We start from the raw sequence: 19,977 nt of genomic DNA, 5'->3' as shown, positions 1-19,977 counted from the left end.
GGGTCACGTTTCCTTGGTGCCTTCCTGTCCAGGTAGCACCACCATCTGCCCAGTGTGCCCTCTGTCCCACCCACACCTACCTCCTCATCCAACTCCCAATTTATCTGCTACACCTGCTTCCCAACCAGTCCTTCTTTTTTTCTGGTTTCTCTCTCCTCCACCCTCTGCCAGAATGTTCTAAAAACTACTCTGATCTGACCATTCTCATATTTAAAAACTTTAGAAAACTCCCTGTAGACTATGAACTAAGTCCAGAGTTCCTAGCACTACGGAAAAGGCAGTTTACAGCCTGGCCATGGCTGCCCTTTTGCCTCATTTCCAAGCCTGTCTCTCTACCTCCCGCAGCCCCTGACGCTTTCCTGGGCAGAGTGACACAGGAGTGCTGGCTGTTTCCTTGGACCTCTCTCACATCTGCACTCTGCACATTTGCTTAGACTCTTCTCTCGTCCTTCTGACCAACTTCTGTTGATCCTTTAAAGCTCAACTCAAATACCATTTTCTCTATACCTTGTGCTGGTATCCCCTACCCCTAGATAGAAATTACCATCTCTTCTCCTGTGTTTCTATGACACCTTCTGCACATTTCTCTTATGCCATTTTTCACACCATACAATAGTTGCTTACTGGTGACCTGTCTCCCCTCCTAGGTTCACTGGCAGAGATCATATCTCCTCTTTGCACTCTGATATCTAGCACTGGGCCTAGAACATAAACTCTCAATAAACACTTTTAACTACATTCATCCTAAAAATATTTAATCCCATGAGGTAGGCATGACAGATCTTATTCTTATTTTGCAAATAAGCAAATCAGAAAAGTTTGCCCATTCATAAAACCAGCAAAGACAAATTTTAATCCACTAGATAAATGTGGGATGGTCTAAGAATAAGTCAGAGACAAGTAGTGTCAGTGTTACTTTGCCACAGTAATTGCTCTGGAATATTTGCAAATGCGATTGATATGTGGGGAAAAAAACTACATGTATCATTTCATTGTTAATGAATATTGCTATTTTAATATTAAGAAAACTTTTTGATGTTATATCAACGCTAGGAGGATAATTTAATATTTTTCTAACTTGGCATTTCTTAACATAAGAAATGGACCTTGTGATACAGAACAGCATTAGCTTATGTTCCAGGCTAATCTGATTTTCTGTTTTAATAACTTGAAGAGGCCTAATAAACTATACATAAATGTAAAATTTCTAAATCTATATTGTGTATTAGTGGATATACTCTGTCATTATTCAAAATATAACAGGAGTCAAAAGATATGGTAATGTTGGTTAATATATATATATATATATATATATATATATTTTAGAATTTTATGGGATGCCTTAATTTTCTTTTAACAAGTCATTTCTCTTTTTGGAATGGTGAAAATATTAAGTACTTTTGAGTCAGTTCCGGCAGAGAGCACGGTGAGACACGCAGCGGCCAGTTCCCGCGGGGCCGTTGGGCCCTCTGGGCCTTCCAGGCCCTCGGGCTCCGGATGAACTGGGGGGCCCCCCTGGGAGGGGCTTCGGCCTCTGCCCTGCAGGAACCCGGAGCCCTCGCTGTGGTTGCCCTCCGGAGAGGCCCAGGCCTAGAAGCAGCGGCGAACGTCTCTGGCAACCCCACCTTGGTGATCTGATGATGGCGGCGGCCTCTCTGAGGCCAGACTCCGCCGGCCGCCTGGTCTTTTGGCCCAGGCCTGCCCGGCCTAGGCTGAGCCCCTTCCAAGCTTCCAGAACGCGGCGCCTTTGGGAGGCGGCGGGTGTGGCGGGGCGAGAAGAATGGCGACCGCCCAAACACTGCGGAGGGCCATTAGGGTTTGGAGAGCCCGAGAAGGCCGGTCTGTGGACGCAAGGCTCGGTCACCTTCTTGGGCAGTGGAGCGGCGCAGATCCGGGTCTTGCTGTGCCCGCTCTGTACCAAAGGGGCGCGCCCTACTTAGTCCTGACAACGACGGACAAAGGCCTTAACGGGCCTGGAAGGTGAGCGGAGCCCGGGATGACGACGGGTGGAACGGTTAGCGGGCCTTCAGACGGGCGGTTGGTCTTCGTTCTGCCACCAGACAGAAGAAAAAAAACATAACCACATTTGGAAATGCCCACCACCCTTTGGGAAGATTTACTGGCCGATTATAGAAGAAGGCCTGTGTATATAATATGAAAAAGTTGCTCTCAACTTTTCCCCCAACCTTTTAAAAGAAAACGTTTACTACATCTAATCCTTCTAGATGTAAAGAGGTTGCCGACGTATGATAAAGTAGAGTTAGAAAATAACACATCTTGTAAATGCCCATTTGTTTAAAAAAAAAAATCATAGGAAAAAAATGTCTTCTGGAAATGACTTTTTTGAAATGGAATTGTTAGACCACCTCTGGAAGCGACACTTGTTCACGTTTGTTCAGTGGGTTAAAGGACATGGAGCGGAAAACCTTGAGAAGATTCTGTGCCAGACTGGTCATATTTAGAAGACATTTTCTTAAGCATTGTTTTGTGTTTGCATTTTATTTCTCATTACTGTATATATAGTTCACAAAACTAAGTACTTTTTTGAAATATCTAGTCTTGCTAGATGTTCTGAAGTGCCTGATATATGTTAAAAGTAGAAGTAGTAATACCCTTTGTGAATACCTTTTTGTTAAAATTCATATGAAATTTTGGGGGGGAATGGCTAAACCACCTCTTGAGTAGTACACATTGTGTTTGTGCAGGGGTTCAGGGGAGGAGGGAGGACAAGGAAGAGCTCTATGCCAGTGCACTTATAGTGAGGCAAGATTAACCATAGTTCCTATGTCTGTGCATTTTGTCTTACCTGTGTATATAGTGTATATAAAGGACAAACAAGTCCTAATTTACATCTAGTCTTTCTAGATGTTAAAAGAGGTTGCCAGTGTATGACAAAAGTAGAATTAGTAAAGTAATATAGTTTGTACATTTTTGTTTTTAAATTCGTAGGAAAGATTGTCTTCTGGAAAATGTGAGCATTAAGAGCCCACTGGGTTGGTGGAGGAGGGAAGGGTTCTAGGCCAGAATGTTCATATTTTGAAGACACTTTCAAATTATAACTGTTACATGTGCGCAGTTTATTCACAACTGCTGTGTATATAGTGGACAAATAAAATCCTTACCCGAAACAAAAAAAAAAAAAAATATTAAGTACTTTTGAAATGTGTTTTTGGAAAATATAAATTCTCCAGCTTTAGTAAAGTCTGCATGAGACAATTTTGTGGCACCAGGTACTATACCAGGCAAAAGAGAGGGGGCAAGGAGAGAGAATGTGTGCGAAGGCCCTGGCTCTCTAGTCTAGTCAAACCATCCTCTGCCAACCTTGGCCCAAATCAGAGCCCACGAAAAAGCCAAGTCCTGTCACAATGGACATTTACTTAGGAATGTCACTGCTGTTCCAGCAGTTTCTTAGGAATCTTTTGAATATTTAACAGCAGGATGTTCATAGCCTGAGAATCTTAAAACAAAACTCTGCTCATTTTAAGACTTCTAGCCTGTGTTTGAATAGCTTTAGATTAGAAATACTGAAAAAAAAAATTAGCTTTTAGACCTGCCCAAATCTAAAGAAAACATTTTATGTGATTTTTTAAGTATATACAATTACACTTTAATAAATGTTTTATAATTATTTCATACCAAAAGTATGAATATTTGGTAACAATTTATTCACTATCCTTTTATTTAAAACTGAACCACATTTATCTAAATCACATTAGCATTCAGTGTATGAGTATCCATGAAAAATCTCTAAATAAGGCTCTATAATTACATTTTAAAATGTTGAATTATATGAAAAATGTTATGTTTCAAATTATGTCTTTAAAATTTTTAATGTTATTACTGAGTTTCAGTCTTATAATACAAATACACTGCTATCATTTTATTGGCCAAAAATTGGTGGTAGTCATGTTATATAATAACTTGGGAGGTTGTGATGTTTGGGATTTGGGCAAAGCTAACTTTCAAAGTTTGATTCTATAAAATTGATCATTTCAACGTGCAAAAAAGGACATATTAGTTATGTATAATTTAACTGGATGTTTCATAGTTTCTTCATCTTGAAAATATTTGGTATACTAAAGCAGAAAAGAGTATGTGGGGAGGGGGCAGGATTCAGCTCCTGATTATCTGTAGCAAGAAAAAGAGGAAGAAGGGATTAAGACATTAATGTCTAATTAATAGAAAACTCTTTCTTTGAATATGAGTTTCTCAGATGGATAGAAAGGAAAATACTCCTAAAACCAGTATCTATTTTTTACAGAGATCGCTGTTATGATAACTACAACATTTTAAGATTGGTAAACTATTGAATTCAGTGTTTATTCTCCATTCATTCATAGACTTTCCTTTTAGTAATAATAATTAATTTTGATAATTTATAATAAATCTTGGTGAAAATATAAGCCTCCATATTATAAAAATCTTAAATTATTGGTAATACCAAAATGACAATGGTAAAATTGTGTTGAGCATTTACTTGGATTCTCTTCCTAGATCAGGGTGTTATGCATGTATTTGTGTGTGCATGTGCATGTGGGCGTGTAGCCCCCCACAGAAAAACTGTCAAAAACTATCCACTTGTGTGATAAGAATGATCAATATGTGGATATTGAAAAGCTCCTTTAATTCATCAGTGTCGGTTAGTTTATCCCCAAATGAGATATAAGTAACTTTTAGTAACTGAAAATGAGCAATAAATGCTGCAGCTATTTTTAAGGAATAAAAAGAGTCTGTTTACTTAAGGCATTATATCTTATAATAAAACTTAAGATAGCTCACTTTATTATATTTATCCTTAAATCTATTTTCCATTAAGATGTTAAAATGATACCAGATCTACTTGTTTTTTTCCCCCGAATGTATATTCTTTTCAATTAGATGGTGATAGAAAATAACTCAATTCATTGAATAATTCCAATACCTTGGATTGGAAAATGCCATAACAGGTTAACTGTGTAACATAGAGTTGGCATAATGTGAATAAAAGGCATCGCCTCAGCCCTCCATCAAGAAAAGAAATTATAGAGATAAAGAACCCATTTTCAACCCTCAAATCTCTGTTCAAAATCATTGTAGAACCGCCAAAGGGCAGCATCTAGACTTATGTGCTTAGACTGTAGGAGATGGTACAGCCAATAAGAGAAACTGGGCTCTCTTCAGTACTGGAGAGTTTTAGGATTACATTTACCATGTGCTTTCATTTTGGTCGATATTTTTAGCTTCTGCATTTTGTGTCCCAAGTGAGGAAAGAACCAGAGTCCTAATGTTATAATTATCCTTTCCTTAAGAAGTGCTTATGTATGGTGCTTATAGGTAGGTATCGCCTCTTTGGGGCACAGACAAACTAATTGAATGGGGGAAGGGACCTTCAGGCAGTGGGGACCAAGGAGGGAGGTACTGATGAGGGAAGTGGGCCATCATCTTCCTCCGGCCTGGAGGGCTGGGAGAGCAACACAGGCATCTTCCTCCTTCCCAGCCAATGGATAGGGTCAGGGCAGCTGTGTTTTAAGAGGTTTAAACTCCTGGAGTTGCGTCAAGGAAAAGAGTTTTTCTCCATCTGCACTGTTGCCGTGGGCCAGGGGAGGACTGCTTGGGTGTGCCAGCTCCCCTGAGAGACCGGGCTTCCTCTGTGCCAGGCAGCGCTGACTGTCATCCCAGCCGTCCTCATGGGGATGGAGCCTTCCCGTATATGTGGAAGCCATGTCCACACCACCTGGGGTTGGGAGTCTAGGGGTTCTGTGAGGACCCCTGGTGTTGGGTCTGCAGGGTTGAGCTGGCTGACTGTTGCCTGTCCAGGAGGAGGGGACAGACACTTCCCCTAGGCAAGTTCTGGGACCACAGGCTCTTGTTCCCAAGCAGCCCTGCTGTGGTTGTCTGTGCTGAGTCTGTGCCTAGTCTCTGAGCCCCACCAGACATCGCTCAACATCTTTGTCGTTTAACATGGAGAAGTCGCTTAAGAGTGTCAGCATATATAATGTACGTAAGTGCCAGTTACAGGAAAGTCAAGCTGTGGAATTTGAAGATTGGCAGTTAATATTTTTCTTTTATCTGGTATTCTCTGAAAAAACAGACTCTGGCTCCAGACTGCCTGGTTTCTAATTAAAACAAGTTATTCCACCTCCCTGTTTCTCAGTTTCCTCATCTATGAAGTGGGGGATAGTACAGTTTTCTTATCTCATGATATATAAGGATTAAGAAGTATATGTAATACTCACCAGCAAACTGGTATTAACTGAGCACATAGGTACTACGGTAATAGGGTATTGGGCACGTGGGAGGGGGGCGGGTATATACATACATAATGAGTGAGATGTGCACCATCTGGGGGATGGTCATGCTGGAGACTCAGACTTGTGGGGAGAGGGGAGGAAAGGGCATTTATTGAAACCTTAAAATCTGTACCCCCATAATATGCCGAAATAAAAAATAAAAAAAAGAAGTATATGTAAAAGTGCTTGGAACATAAGATGTACTACAAAAGTTTCCTTTTTATTATGCTTTCTGGATTCCCTACAGTGCCTGGCACACCAGTGCACACATAGGATGTCTGTCCAGAAAGTATCCAGCCGTTGCTAATATAAGGAGCGTAGTCTGGGTGACATTGATGTAACCTGGCAGCCAAGGAGAGGGGACTGGAATGTGCATGTGTGGACAGTGACGACTTCACTGCACTAGTCAGGGGGGCACTAGACTCTCTTGAGTGAGCATGTGTACTACGTGGTCATCACACTCAAAATGAGCCAGTAGAGCAACAAATCCACCGCAGATTTTGTGTTAAGCTAGAACATTCCTCCACAGAAACTATTGAGATGATTCAGAAGGCTTTCCGGGATGGTGTAATGAGTGCAGCACAAATAAATGGGTGGCACAAATGCTTCAAAGATGGTCAGGAATCTGTTGAAAGTGATCCACATTCTGGAAGGCCTGCAACAAGCAGAACACCTGAGGATGCTGAACGGGTACGGGTTAGGTTAAGAGACACAAGGAGAACTGTGTGAGGTCCCAAGGTGCCTGCTTTGAAGGGGACTGAGGAGTCATTGTCCTTTGTACAATTTCTTGTATCTTCTTCAATAAATATCTCTCTTTTTCATAAGACATGGCTGGATACTTTCCAGACAGACTTTGTATATACTTCAGTATACAATTTTAAAATCTATTTCAAGGATGGCAAAAACCATGTTGTAGTTGACCTTTGCTAAGTCCATTTTTTGTTTTCTATTAAAGTAGTAAGTTCTATGACACAATTCCATCAATTACCACAATAATGAGACAGAAACTAGTCTTTTAAGCACCCAGGTGATATGATGTAAGTGTTGAAAATTGGTTCAGTTGGAGAAGCAGACAGAAAGAAATAGAAGAGGATTCATGAGCAATAAGTGAAGGGGAGTACATGTTTAATAAAAATAAACCATCAGAATGCAGCAGGAATGCCAATGTCTGTTGGAAAGCCTGGTAGAGTGGATTTAGAGCAGGGCCGATAATCTGTGCTTTTGTCAGTGGATGTCTCTCAAGATGTTTCTCCATACACAAGACTCTGTCCAGTGGGCTTAGGTGCCCAAATCTCAGTCTCCTAAAGATAACTGAAAGCACTTTGAATCCCAACCTTTTGCATACCAACAACTTTGCCAGCTTTTCCCTTTCAAGAAAGTCTAGTAAATTGTCTTCTAACAGTGATCATCAGCTACAAGCTGCCATTTTCTGATAAAATGAGCTTAGTGCTGGCCTGCTCACATAGTTTTAAGAAACTATAATACATCAGTTTCCTATTCTAGTACACAGTCTGGTTTGAAATTCCACATTTTGAGGTGTAGTTGAATAAGATAACCTCTAAGATACAATACAACTCTAAGGTGTTGTGATTGGAAAGCTCGAAGGGAGTTTAAGGAAAAGCCACCGAAATTATTAAAAAGTTGGGAAATGAGACCTGAAAGGAAAGGTTATAGTCGCTGGGATTTTCTTTTTTAATCCTGAAAATAAAAATAAGTAAAAAAGGACCAAGTTGCTACAATAGTCCTCAAGTCAATAAAAGGTTATCGTGCTAAGACTGGCGACCGGCTGTTCCCCATCTCTGCTGAGGTTAGGACCAGGATAAGCAGGCTTAAACCCCGCCGCATTTTGGATTTAGATTTGATATGAGCAAAAATTTCCTGACCGCATACATTGGTAAACACTGAAAAGGGTCCTCAGGGGAGATTCTGGAATCTTCTCTGGGGGTATTTGAAAACAGGATAGATTTTCATCTGTCTGATCCACTTCGAGGCAGCACTGTCCACATACAGAAAAGAACGGGTGACCTTTCCGTGTTCTTGGCGTCATCATGGGCTCTTAAGAGCCTATGCACAAAAAGGCTCAAGAACGCTTAGTTCAAAGTGATAATTAAATTGGACTTGAGCCTTCTAATCGGCCATAGATGAGATTGTCTATATTTTAATTTTTTATCTGCCTAAATTATTTGTTGAATCTATCATTTGTTTCCTTGAGGAGATGAACCTTAAATATCTAATAAAATTTTCACAAATTGGTGGTTTGGAGAACAGGGGATTTTTTTTTTCGTGAATGTAATTAATTCTTAACTTTTGAACTCTTTTGAAATGGCTCTTTTTTGATGAGCCTTCCCCTTGCCTGACAAACAAAACTGTGAGTCAGAAAGATGTCTTTTTCTTCTCTCTGCCTTGAGCAGTTACCTCCCTGCCAGCCAGACATTAAATCTGGGGCATCCTGTATTGGGATGTCAGAAAGACTTGCAAATCAGACGCTGGTCCACCCTCCTGTCTGCCCTTTTCAGACTTTGGCTGCTACTAATACGTAAGAGATCCCAAACGTGTGACCGGTGCTTCAAATAGCAGAGTTCACCTAAAGCTCACCTTGTACCTCAGTTTGAGTTTTTGGTTATCATTAAAGTGAGAGCAGCGCTGGGAAAATGCAGGTATTTGTAGCTGTTTGGTATCACCTCTCCTTCTCAGGGCCCCATCCTCACCTCCCAGACACTCATTTCTCTAAATATCTAGCCTGTCCCCAACCTATTTCTTGCCTCCATACACAAACAGACACTTTATTGAGGCTCACCCTAAGCTCAAGGCGTGCACCCTGCTTGTATGTCACAGAAACAAGCTTGCCCTGCTTGCTCTCTGCCAGTGAATTCTAGGAAAAACATGCCTCAGATGAAGGCATATTTTGTGTTTTTAGAGATTTCGGAGGCCCCGTGCTGCCTACGGGGGATATATTTTCAGCTCAGCAGACCTCTCAGGCACCCCTCAAATTGCAGCTGCCTAAGTTCCTCTGAAGTCAGCCATGCTGCTTCTGGAGAAGGCCCACACCAAGGCCGCCTCAGCCCCTGAGGACCTGAGGGATTCAAGGTCATCTGTCGTTCTATTTAAGTAAATGTTATACAAGATACATGGGTTAGTACTTTATGATTCGACGGTATTTATGATAGCAAAATTTTATCTACTTTTGGGAATCTTTTCTTTGTAATTTATGTTAAAATTAAGAAAATGTTTTGTCTGATTAGGCTTCCCCTTCCCCCTTAAAAAAAATTGATGAGACCTGCAAATAAATGTGAAATGTTCTCTTTGATTTTGTTCAGCCTCTAAAGTGGGCATAATAGATCCATACTTTTTGGTTCCGAGTCCCAGACCTGTCATTTGGAATTTGAATATCAAGAACTCTAGGAAGACACAGACCACGTAAAGAGCAATTTTAAAGAGATATTCTAGATAGTTATGGCTTCTGTTGTTGTTTTTTTTTTTTTTTTTTTTTTTTTTGAGACAGAGTCTCGCTTGTTGCCCAGGCTATAGTGAGTGCAGTGGCATCAGCCTAGCTCACAGCAACCTCAAACTCCTGGGCTTAAGTAATCCTTCTGCCTCAGCCTCCCGAGTAGCTGGGACTACAGGTATGTGCCACCATGCCCGGCTAATTTTTATATATTAGTTGGCCAATTAATTTCTTTCTATTTATAGTAGAGATGGGGTCCCGCTCTTGCTCAGGCTAGTTTCGAACTCCTGACCTCGAGCAATCCGCCCGCCTTGGCCTCCCAGAGTGCTAGGATTACAGGCGTGAGCCACCGCGCCCGGCCTGTTGTTGTTTTTCTTTTTTGTTTTGAGACAGTGTTTTGCTCTGTCACCCCAGCTAGAGTGCAGTCCCATCATCGTAGCTCACAGCAACCTCAAACTCCTGGGCTTGAGCAATTCTCCAGCTTCCTCCCGAGTAGCTGGGACTACAGGCATGCTCTACCATGCCCGGCTGGTTTTTCTATTTTTTATAGAGACAGAGTCTCGCTCTTGCTCAGGCTGGTCTCAAACTCCTATTCTCAAGCGATCCTCCTGCCCTGGCCTCCCAGAGTGCTAGGTTTATAGGCATCTGTTGACACTGACCTAATCATTTTAGAGGATCTAATCTCCATTTCCTTCTCATACAACCAGGTTAATTACATTTCTTTGCAGAGCACATTAAAGATGTCTGTTAAAAACTGTTGGGTAAGTGTAAGTATTGCTCATTTTTTAATCCTGCCTCTAGTTCTTTTTCTTTCATAAGAAAAAGGGGTGAGGGTGTTTAACAGTTCAACACTCTGTCCTCTGCCAGGAATAGTTGCTTGAATTTTTTTTAATTGTTCATAGAACTTCATCAGTTAGACTAACTTCTTTACATTTCTCTCTTTTCAAGATAGCAATTTCTTTGCCTAAAAATATATAACAAGGCATGCTACTCATTCACACATAAAAAGTCGACCAAACCTCTCTTTATGTTGAAACCTGTTGTTTTAGAAAGTGTTCTTTAGGGTGTAGCTGCATTTCAGACCCAACCACAGGGCTCACCCGTCACAAAGCACTTGAAGAGCTGGATGGGATCCCACAGCTGCATCTCTGTTGCCCGAGTAGAGGTTAAAGTCAGATCAGGTGGGGCCTGCACAGATCTTACCAGTTCAGAGTCTGAACAAAAGACAATGGCAACATTTCCATTACAGCGAGGGCTGAAGCACCTCTCAGGCTGAGATTGTAATGAGCTCACCAGATGCACCAAACCGTTTAAACTACGAGCTTCCCTGCACTGCCGCAAGTGGTGCTTGCTTGCTTGTCAGACGGTCGGTCGGTCTGTCAGCAGCAGTCAGTGCTCTGTGGTTTTTCCTTAGGTCAGCTCTGTGGGACACCTGGCAGTATTGTGCTGTGGGTGTGTGTTCATGTTCTGATCCAAAGTGTAGTCTCCTGTTGTCCAAAAAAGACCTTAAAGAAAGTAACAACATTGAACTCAGTATGTGACAGGACCTCAGCAACAACGGCAAATCAAAACAGAGCAGTGGTTAGTGAGCTGAGTAGGAAGTATTTATTACAAGACACATAGAATGAGCATAAATTTAGTTCTGAGTTTCTTGGCAGTAAAGCAAGCACATGTTAGATTACGTAGTTATTGATACATGACAAAAAGAAAACAACTAAATTTATCTAGAAAGAGAACCATTTTCCTGGCAGAAAATTCCAGGATGAACCTATTTCACAGGAACTTCTATTAGAGACACTAGATAACATAATTGTGTCTTCAAATAACATAGAAGTATTCTTCAAGTGGCTGTTTTAAATTCCAGCCCTCTGTAAAAGATGAAGACATCCTATGAAATATGTAGAGAAAACTGCTCTAAAGGTGAAGGGTGTTCCCAGTGTCTCTGGATTTCTGTTTTCGCAACAGGGCTAACTTGCCGAACCTCCAGGAAAGGGGCGTTAACATGTCCGTTGTGACATCCTCTGGGCCTGCTGGCGTGTGGTCAACTCACTGTTGCATTCTCTAATTGTCTCCAGTATGTTGGGTTGCTGATGAAAGGAAGGATGCTAATCTGGAAGAGGCAGTCTTGGCATTTTGTTTTGAAATTTGGGGGCCCAATCTCCAGAAGGAGGATCAGCCTACCTCGGCACAGAGTTGGGTTTTGGGGGGGCTTTTAAGAAGGGCCAGTTTTTCTTAGAAGAACTTTTTTAGTCTACTCACAGTTTTATATGGCTACTAGGATCCCAGAGCATGGAAAAATTATTTTCAATCAAATATTGGAACGGTTACATTAAGGGGGCCCAGGCAGGACTTAAGTGAGCCGGGCAGCCTGGTACACAGGTCTTCTTTTGTGTCAGTGCTGGATTGGTGAAGTGAAGAGTGAATGCCCAGTGGTGGCCACCTCCACTCCGCTCTGGCCAACATTGCCGTGTGTGAACAAAGGCCCAGTTTTTCAGGATATCCTCCAGTTTTTCAGGAGAGGCTAGAAATCTTGATTTTACAAAAGATGAGTCAGAAATAGGGGCTCAAAAAAAATGGGTTTTTTACATTTTTGCAGGCCAAACCAAACATACCTATAATCTGGTTTCAGTTTAAGGGTCTTTAGTTTGCAACCTATGTTATAAGTCTTGCTAATCAACTATCTTGACCATAAACTAGCTTCAGATTGGCCTAAGAGAATTTCAAACTTTCAGCAGAACTGAATCTTGATTTTAAAAAACAATTTCAAACGCTTTCCCAGTGAGCTCATTCAACTGACCTAGTAAGTGGGACTGGCCAGTTTTTCCCGCTTAATTGATTGAGGCTTTTTTTTTCCTGCCTGAATAATTTTCATTCTCGTATAGTTGATGTTAAGCTGGTTTCTTGCAATAATTATTCAACAAGTGCTTCTTTTAGTTTAATTTTGTACTCTCGTGGGCCAGCACCATGGGTAGTTACCACATCTGTGCAATAAAATGCCAGTCTGAAGCCTGTGTTTCTAGGCAACCTGGTATGCTAAGTGACACTGAATCTCGAAATATACGGTCAGGGCATTTGGGGAGGGTGCCCATTAAATGACACAGTCAAGTAATTGAGTTATGTGATTGTTTACATTTGCTCATCTCTAAGCAAGCCAGTAGTATTTTAATAGTAAAATACTAATACTATTGAATTCTTATTTCCATGCATTGTGCAGAGTATGTGTTATCTCATTTAATCTTCACAGAGCTCTGTGAGTTACATACTGTCGTTATCATCATCACCATCCCCACCTTATAAACATGGATGCTCAGGTGTTAAGTACTTTAAATAACTTGGCCCTGGGATCCACAATTAGTAAGTAGTGGAGCCCAAAAGCAAACCCAGACTGTGTGACTCAAATCAGTGCTCTCTGCCTGTCCAAAGCCCAGTGCTATATTACCAATATGGCATTTTTTTCTTTGAGTGTTAGGGAACAGGTGTTATTTTTGGATCCCACAGTGCCTTGAAAATCTAATGACAGGAAAGAACAGAATGCAAAAGGCAGTGAGGAATGTGCTGTGTCCCCTACCCATTTCCTTGCTCCTCTTCCTCATTTTAGTCATTCAGAAATGAATTATGAAAAAAGCCTTACTGAAACTGACAGTCTGTATGGGCTGAATCACGCAAGGAGCCTGATGCTCTCACTGAGACTCAAGGCTCACGATTCTCCATCAGAAATGACGGCTGAACACAAACCTTTCTGGTACTTCGTTAGTTGAAGGCTCACATTTCCCACTCCTTTCTAGACAAAGGGAAGAGACAGACCTATGGCTTGTGAGCCAGACTGAATGTTGGTTAAGGTGGCAGAGGTATGGTTTTTAATAGTTGAGTGTTGGGAGATTAATACAATATGCTAACTTGCTTAGTAAGCCAGTGTTTTCTGTAATTATTAATACCATCAGGCTTGAGTGTATTTTTTTGTTAGGAAGGACCTTTTATCAAAGACCTAGTCTAAAATACAGCCTCCTTTTTATTATTCATGGTTAAATCAATGGTAGCTATTTGGCAGAGATTCAAAACTATTTCTGTTAACTTGTTTTTAATGATATTTGATTTATATGTGTGCCCAAACCTCCAACACGTGTATGTATGTATATTTACTAATTGCAGCTATGTGCATTTAAACACAGTGTTATCGGGGAGAAATGAAGCATAAAACATGAAAAATGTGTAATTATTAAGGAGTTAAAATTATAGTCTTTGACTCCTTCCAGAGCAGGGATTTTGTGATGCAGCTTTGATTGGTTTTTGTTTCAGATGAGCAAGGTTCCTGGATAGTTTTGGTGATCAGTTTCTTACCTTTCTAATTAGTCATAAAATTCTTCTTTCTAATGGACATAAATGAATTGACACATTGGTTTGTTCATTAATATATGCTTTTTCTTTGGGCTCATGGTGTCCTCCCAACTGGGAGACAGGTGGACTCCTCAGAACAAGATCGAAGCCCTTGGAGAGTTCCCCAGAGAGAGAACTTTGGTTGCTTTTTAAAATTTTTCTAACCTGATCGTATAAACAAAGAATGTCACAGCATCTAGTATCCGTGATGTAACTTGCTCAGTATTAAATGCATTTGCATGCGTGCTTGTAATAGTTCTGCGGAATGCATACCATTAATGATGTCTGAATTTTTATTTCAGACAATCCACGGACACAAGGGACCGATCACTGCAGTGGCCTTTGCTCCCGATGGACGATATCTTGCCACCTACTCGAACACCGACAGCCACATTTCTTTCTGGCAGGTAAGGGCACATGCTACAGGGTTTTGACGTGTATACTGCACGGTCCGCTTTTAGTAGGTGGTAGGTAAGGCTTCTCGTCAAGCCTATGTGCCAGCCGTCCTTCCTGCCACCACCCCTTCTTCCAACAAACATTTGCTGATTACTGTCGTGAGCCAGGCACGAGCATGCAGGGTGCTGAGAGTACCATCAGCAGTCTGGAAAGGGGGCATCTGCTCTCACAGAGCTTCCAGTCTGCAGTCGACACGGATAAATAAGCAATCAGGGTACACGCAGTGCAGGGGGACGGAGCACGTGGGCGTGGGGAGGCTTTCCAGAGGAAGCGACAGGGAAGCTGAGATGTGAGTGATTGTGAGGAGGCCGGTGTCCAGGCTCAGCCGGAGGAGCGGGTGGTTAAGGAGAGACAACGTGTGTGCGCCGAGAGACGGGAGAAAGCTGGGGAGGCCTGTGTGAGGGCCTGCCCTGCGGGGATGTGGCAGGAAGGCCTCGCTCAGGCCTATAATTTACACAAGCCGTTCAACAAGGTCCTTGGGTCTGCGACAATATCAGGGCATAGGGCGATGAGATATTTTCCTAGTATTCACTTCACGCCTCCTTTATAATTATCTCATTTTTGTTCGCATTCTGAATGTCCCACATAATGCTCTTAATTCCCAAAATAGTCAGACATTTTTAAAAATCTGAGTATCTTTGGCTGGCAGTTCATGAGAATGCCTTCGTTTAATTCTGATTCAAATAAATGTTAATTTTGAGCAGCTAATTTTTACAATAGAACTTGTTTCATCCTAGGTGCTTAATCTTCATTCCATCTTCTTTTTAATTACCTTACGGTTTTAGTCCTGATAATTACAAAAAAAAGTAAATGTTACCACCACCCCCCAAAAAAGTTGATTTAAAATGTTGTTGTTACTGTTTTCCTAAGGTGTAAGTATGTTTTATGAGATTCACTTTATTTGGTTTGAAGCTAAAACAAAAGTTTAAACAAGCCTTCAGCACAACTTGATGATGGCTTAAAAAGAAATCAATAGCTAATAAAATGTAAAACGGATACAATAAATTGCTTAATTAACAGCATGCTATTAAAGCATGACAACGTCAAAATCTGTCACAGACTTTTTCTACTTTTATCTAATTTAGTTTTCCAGTTTATTTTCTCATTATCCTTTCTTCCAGAATATATCTCCAGCATCTTAATTAGCTCGTACTAAACTCTTTCTGTCAGAGATCTTGCTCAGTCTTCGGTTTTTCCTAGTGGTAAACCAGTTCTGTGGTTTTCTACTACTGAAACACATAGTGAGTCCATTAGGTGTTCATAAACTGGAGTCACACAACAATGGTTATTTCAAAACTTTAGCTGTGCATCGTTTTTTTTTCCATTCATGTCTGACACAATGGTCTCTATTATGCCAACTGTACTTTGATACAGAGTTTCCTTTATTTCCTCTTCTCTTGAGATCTTGGAGATTCATTCCATATTTACTGTGCTCCCAAGTGGTAGGTACCAGCCTGTGCTGTAGAGATTCAGAGATCAGTAAGGCATGGGGCCCTGCTTGCAAAGAGCTTGTGTTTTGTCCAGGCTTTCTTTGGAATAAACAAACAGAAGCTCACTTTTCTTTTTATCCAACTTTCTTTCTGCTAAGTAAATATAATTTGTTATATAAAGGAATACCTCAAAAATTAGCCAGATTTGAAACTATTTCTAGTATTTCTCAGAATTTTTTAAGTGAAATTTTCCAAGTGGTCCATTTTCTTGTTCCCCTTGTCTAGATCTTCAAGTTGGGTATGTTCATCCCTTCCTTGAATATTTATCTGTTTCCATCAATGTTTCTGTCCAGCTCATTGATGGGGTTGTGGGTAGCATCCTTTCTTACCTTAGAGATCAAGCTCATGCGTTAGATATCTTTTTGAGGTACCTCTTTTCATCTTCCAGTCTCTCTCTGCAGGCTCCTGCTGTTGTCTCTGGGCTTTGCCAAGCACACTTAAACAGTGGGGCTGCAGCACGTCTCTGTAGTCCACGAGCTCTCGCCCACTCCTAGGGCTGTCTTGTATCCCTGCACGTGCCAGAGCACCACAGCGACGCAGGCAACACCCAGAACGTTCTTGCCTCTAAAACCAATGTCAGCATTGAAAATGCAGCCCATGTTTTGGATGTTGAAATTATAATCAGCTCAGTCTTAAAATTTTAATGGAAAGCACAGAAATATCATTTCAGCCTTCTCAAGAAAGCACAATGAAACCTCTTCTAGAAGTGTAGTGCTCTTTTATTTGAATTAAAGAGAGTTCAAAAAGCAGTGTTAGATCTGCTGCTGCTCTCCCCAAATGGGCTTTGCTGATTTATTTAGATACTTGTTGTTTAGTTGTAATGATGTATGAGAATACTTTTATATTATTCCAGTAAGTGTACTGTAATATATTTTGAAAACTTAATGAAGTCTTATTAATACAGAACCTTACTAAAGCTATCAGCTATTAAAATCTTTGCTGAGAAATGAGTGTTAATGAGAAATATTGCTTGGATAATTACTCAAGAGAGACTTAGTAAAAGGTTTGCGTGCAGCATTACTTACATTGAGGATAGCATTAAAACATTTCCTGTTGTGATGAATTATATCTGCATGTGTTTCTGTGTATTCAGAAAATCTTCACAGAGCTGGTTTGTGAAACATTATTTTTGAAGGGAAGGAAAAAGCCAAAGTTGGATTTTAGTTAGTTTACATACTTATCTATTGAATGAACTAATTTGGCAATCTTTCAAGCCCTTTGATTTTTCTAACATCATATTTCTATAATATTTCCCTTCAGATTGGTATTTGAGCAAGAGGAGTTTGGCAGTGAAATACATTCACAATCCTCTCACCTAAATCATACCACCATCATCCAACAAATAAATATCCTCTTTCAGAAATGCTAATAATAAATTAGGTGGATATTGGTTTCATTTATTTTTATTTACTCTGTAATACAACACAATACTATTCAACCATTTAAAAAGAATGATGTAAATCCATAGTCATTAACATGAGAAGATTGCCCTCACCATTTTGTTGGATGAAAAAACAGATTGTGAAGCTGCCTTTTAATAGGAGCCTGTTTATGTAAAATTCCTTAAATCTGCTTCTCCTCTATGTATTTAACACGGAGGTCTGGAAAGGTGTTTTACCAAACTATTAACAGCAATTATCTCCAGGAAATGAGATTTCAGGGGATTTTTGCTTTCTTCTTTATACTTCTCTTTATTATTCGACTTTTCCACGATGAGTATTTTCTATCTTTGTAATCAGGAAGAAACTTAATGTTACTAAACTTACAATTCCATGTAGTTTTCTTTCTTTTTTTCTTTTTTTAAATTTTTCATCTGTCCCATGACATAGATTGCTTTCATCCGAGGTTCAGGTTGCCCTTACTTGAACATAGTTTGTAGCCGTTGTTGGGCAAGAAAGCATTAATATTGAATAACAAAATGGTTAATTGTTTCAGGGAGAGTTCTTTGGCTGGGCTTACTGGAAAAATTGCTATTTCAGATTCATGCCTAATTTGAAGACATGGTAGGGAAAGGATGACATGGAAAACAGTGAATTTTAGTTCCAGCTGTATGCAACTGTAATAGTTATTTAACTTCCAGAATTTCACACAGCCCTGTTCTGAGGCACGATGGCTCATTTGACCCCACCAAAGGAATTTGTCAGAGGAGGGATGGCTCAGGTTGTAATGAAAATTCAGATATAATAATGTCCTTTTCTTAAAATCTCCCAGTCCCAGAAGATATTCTCTCCCTCCTTTGCCTATAGCCCTCAACCCATTTTTGTTTGTAGCTAAATTTGAAGGAGAGAATTAAAAATAGAGAAGTGTCTGAGCATTGTATGCCCCTTGCGTTTTGAGCCACCAGCAGAAATCAAGCTTCATACATATTTTCATAGAAAATCTATGAAGAGTGAAAAATACTTTTTATTTATCAGCTGAGAAGCTAGGTTTCTTAAAAGCACAGTATAACTGTTGATGCGAGCTAATGTTAACCAGCAGTTTTCTAGATAGTTGGACTCTGTTCTGTAAGAGGGCTACATTATTATATGCTGTTACTTTTTGCAGAATTGAGAACTATCAAATCAAGCTCACCATCATTATTTACATTTAAACTATTTGGGACCCTCCAAGAAGGCAATAAAGCATTGATTTTTGTCTTTTGTGGAGTTTTGCGGAAAAGGAGGGAAGGAAACAAGGAAAGAGGCTTTCGGAAGGATGACAGTAAGGAAATGCCTGGCTGTAAATGCGACCTGAACTCTAACAGAAAGAGTTAACAATAACCATACATTTGGTTTTAAAATGTGACCTCGTACACTAGTGATTTTTTTTCACCTCTGTGTTGTGTTCGGCACTATTATTAATGCAGGAAAATCAGTAACATTAGTCATCTTAAAAGGGTTATTACTCAAGATGATTTAAATTGTGAAAATGTCAGCGGAGCCTGCGTGCACTCTGCTAGAGATGCCATGATTTACGCCCTCTGACACCAGCCTGCTGCCGAGAAGGGCTAGAAAAAGGAATGGCTTGTGTTTTGCACTGATCCAAATGCAGAGCATGATATCAGCAATAACATATCTTAAATGTCCTAGGATTTGCCAGGGTTTCACGGATCAACCATTTGTATATGTTAGATCATAATGTGCATGCTTCACACAAATCCCCAGAATGTTACACATTCAGATGAAGGTTTTGCTGGAGAGAAGAATTGGAAATGAGAATTAGTACAAAGAAAAAATATTAGTTCCGAGGCCTCTTTCTTGATTTCCAGTATGCTTTCCATGTGATTTATAATAGCAAAAGTGATGCATATTGCAAACATTTTAAGTAATATTTAGAATCTAAAGGAATCTTCAGACGCAGTTGCTCGGGAAACAGTTCACTTAGGTGAGTGCCATTCAATATTTAGCACTTTGACCTGAATGCATAGTCGTTCATGAGTCATAGTTTACATGCTATTTTTCATTTATGCAAATGGATTAAGAAAACTTGAAACTTAAATCAAATCTGGAAAAACTTTCAAAAAGCAGAAATCCCCAACTGATAAAAAGATATTGTCAATAAAGTATTAAGAAGATACTCTCTAGAGTGTGGTAGCAAAACAGTGAGCCACAGATACAGTGTTGAGATGAAACTGGTTCTTGTTTTTCCCTTCCAAATAAGCAAGAGCTTTCCAGAGACTGAGGTTTTAAAAAGCTAGAGAGGAGCGAAGGTGTTGGTAGATGGGAAATGGAGTGGGGGGTGAGTTTTGAGCTTTGATCACATAACCTCTCACTCTGTCTGCTGCTTAACTCTGCCTCACTTTCTTCAACTAATTATAAATCCCAAAGCTTGTCTCCATTGACTCATCCTTCAGGGGACGCAGTTAGCTTTGTTGTTAAAGAACAAAAAGGTCTGCAGTTTTAAATACCTACGATTCCCAAATACCTGTATTGTCTAATTGAACCATTTTATTAACAGCTATAAT

The 19,977-nt window shown here is 40.2% G+C and overlaps 1 protein-coding gene across 4 annotated transcripts in view; it reads left to right on the top strand.

Moving 5' to 3' along the window:
- WDR7 (WD repeat domain 7) overlaps positions 1–19,977 on the top strand; it is a 315,698-nt gene that overhangs the window by 291,486 nt on the left and 4,235 nt on the right. For all 4 annotated transcript variants that reach the window (XM_012745467.3, XM_012745464.3, XM_012745468.3 and 1 more), the window contains one exon: positions 14,391–14,495. In XM_012745467.3, coding sequence (XP_012600921.1) covers positions 14,391–14,495 — 105 coding nt within the window. The remainder of the gene's footprint in view (positions 1–14,390; positions 14,496–19,977) is intronic.

This window comes from Microcebus murinus, chromosome 17, assembly GCF_040939455.1.
Source record: "Microcebus murinus isolate Inina chromosome 17, M.murinus_Inina_mat1.0, whole genome shotgun sequence".
Lineage (NCBI taxonomy): Eukaryota > Metazoa > Chordata > Mammalia > Primates > Cheirogaleidae > Microcebus > Microcebus murinus.
The sequence above is the reverse complement of the archived record's forward strand: the minus strand, read 5'-3'. Positions and strand labels throughout refer to the sequence as shown.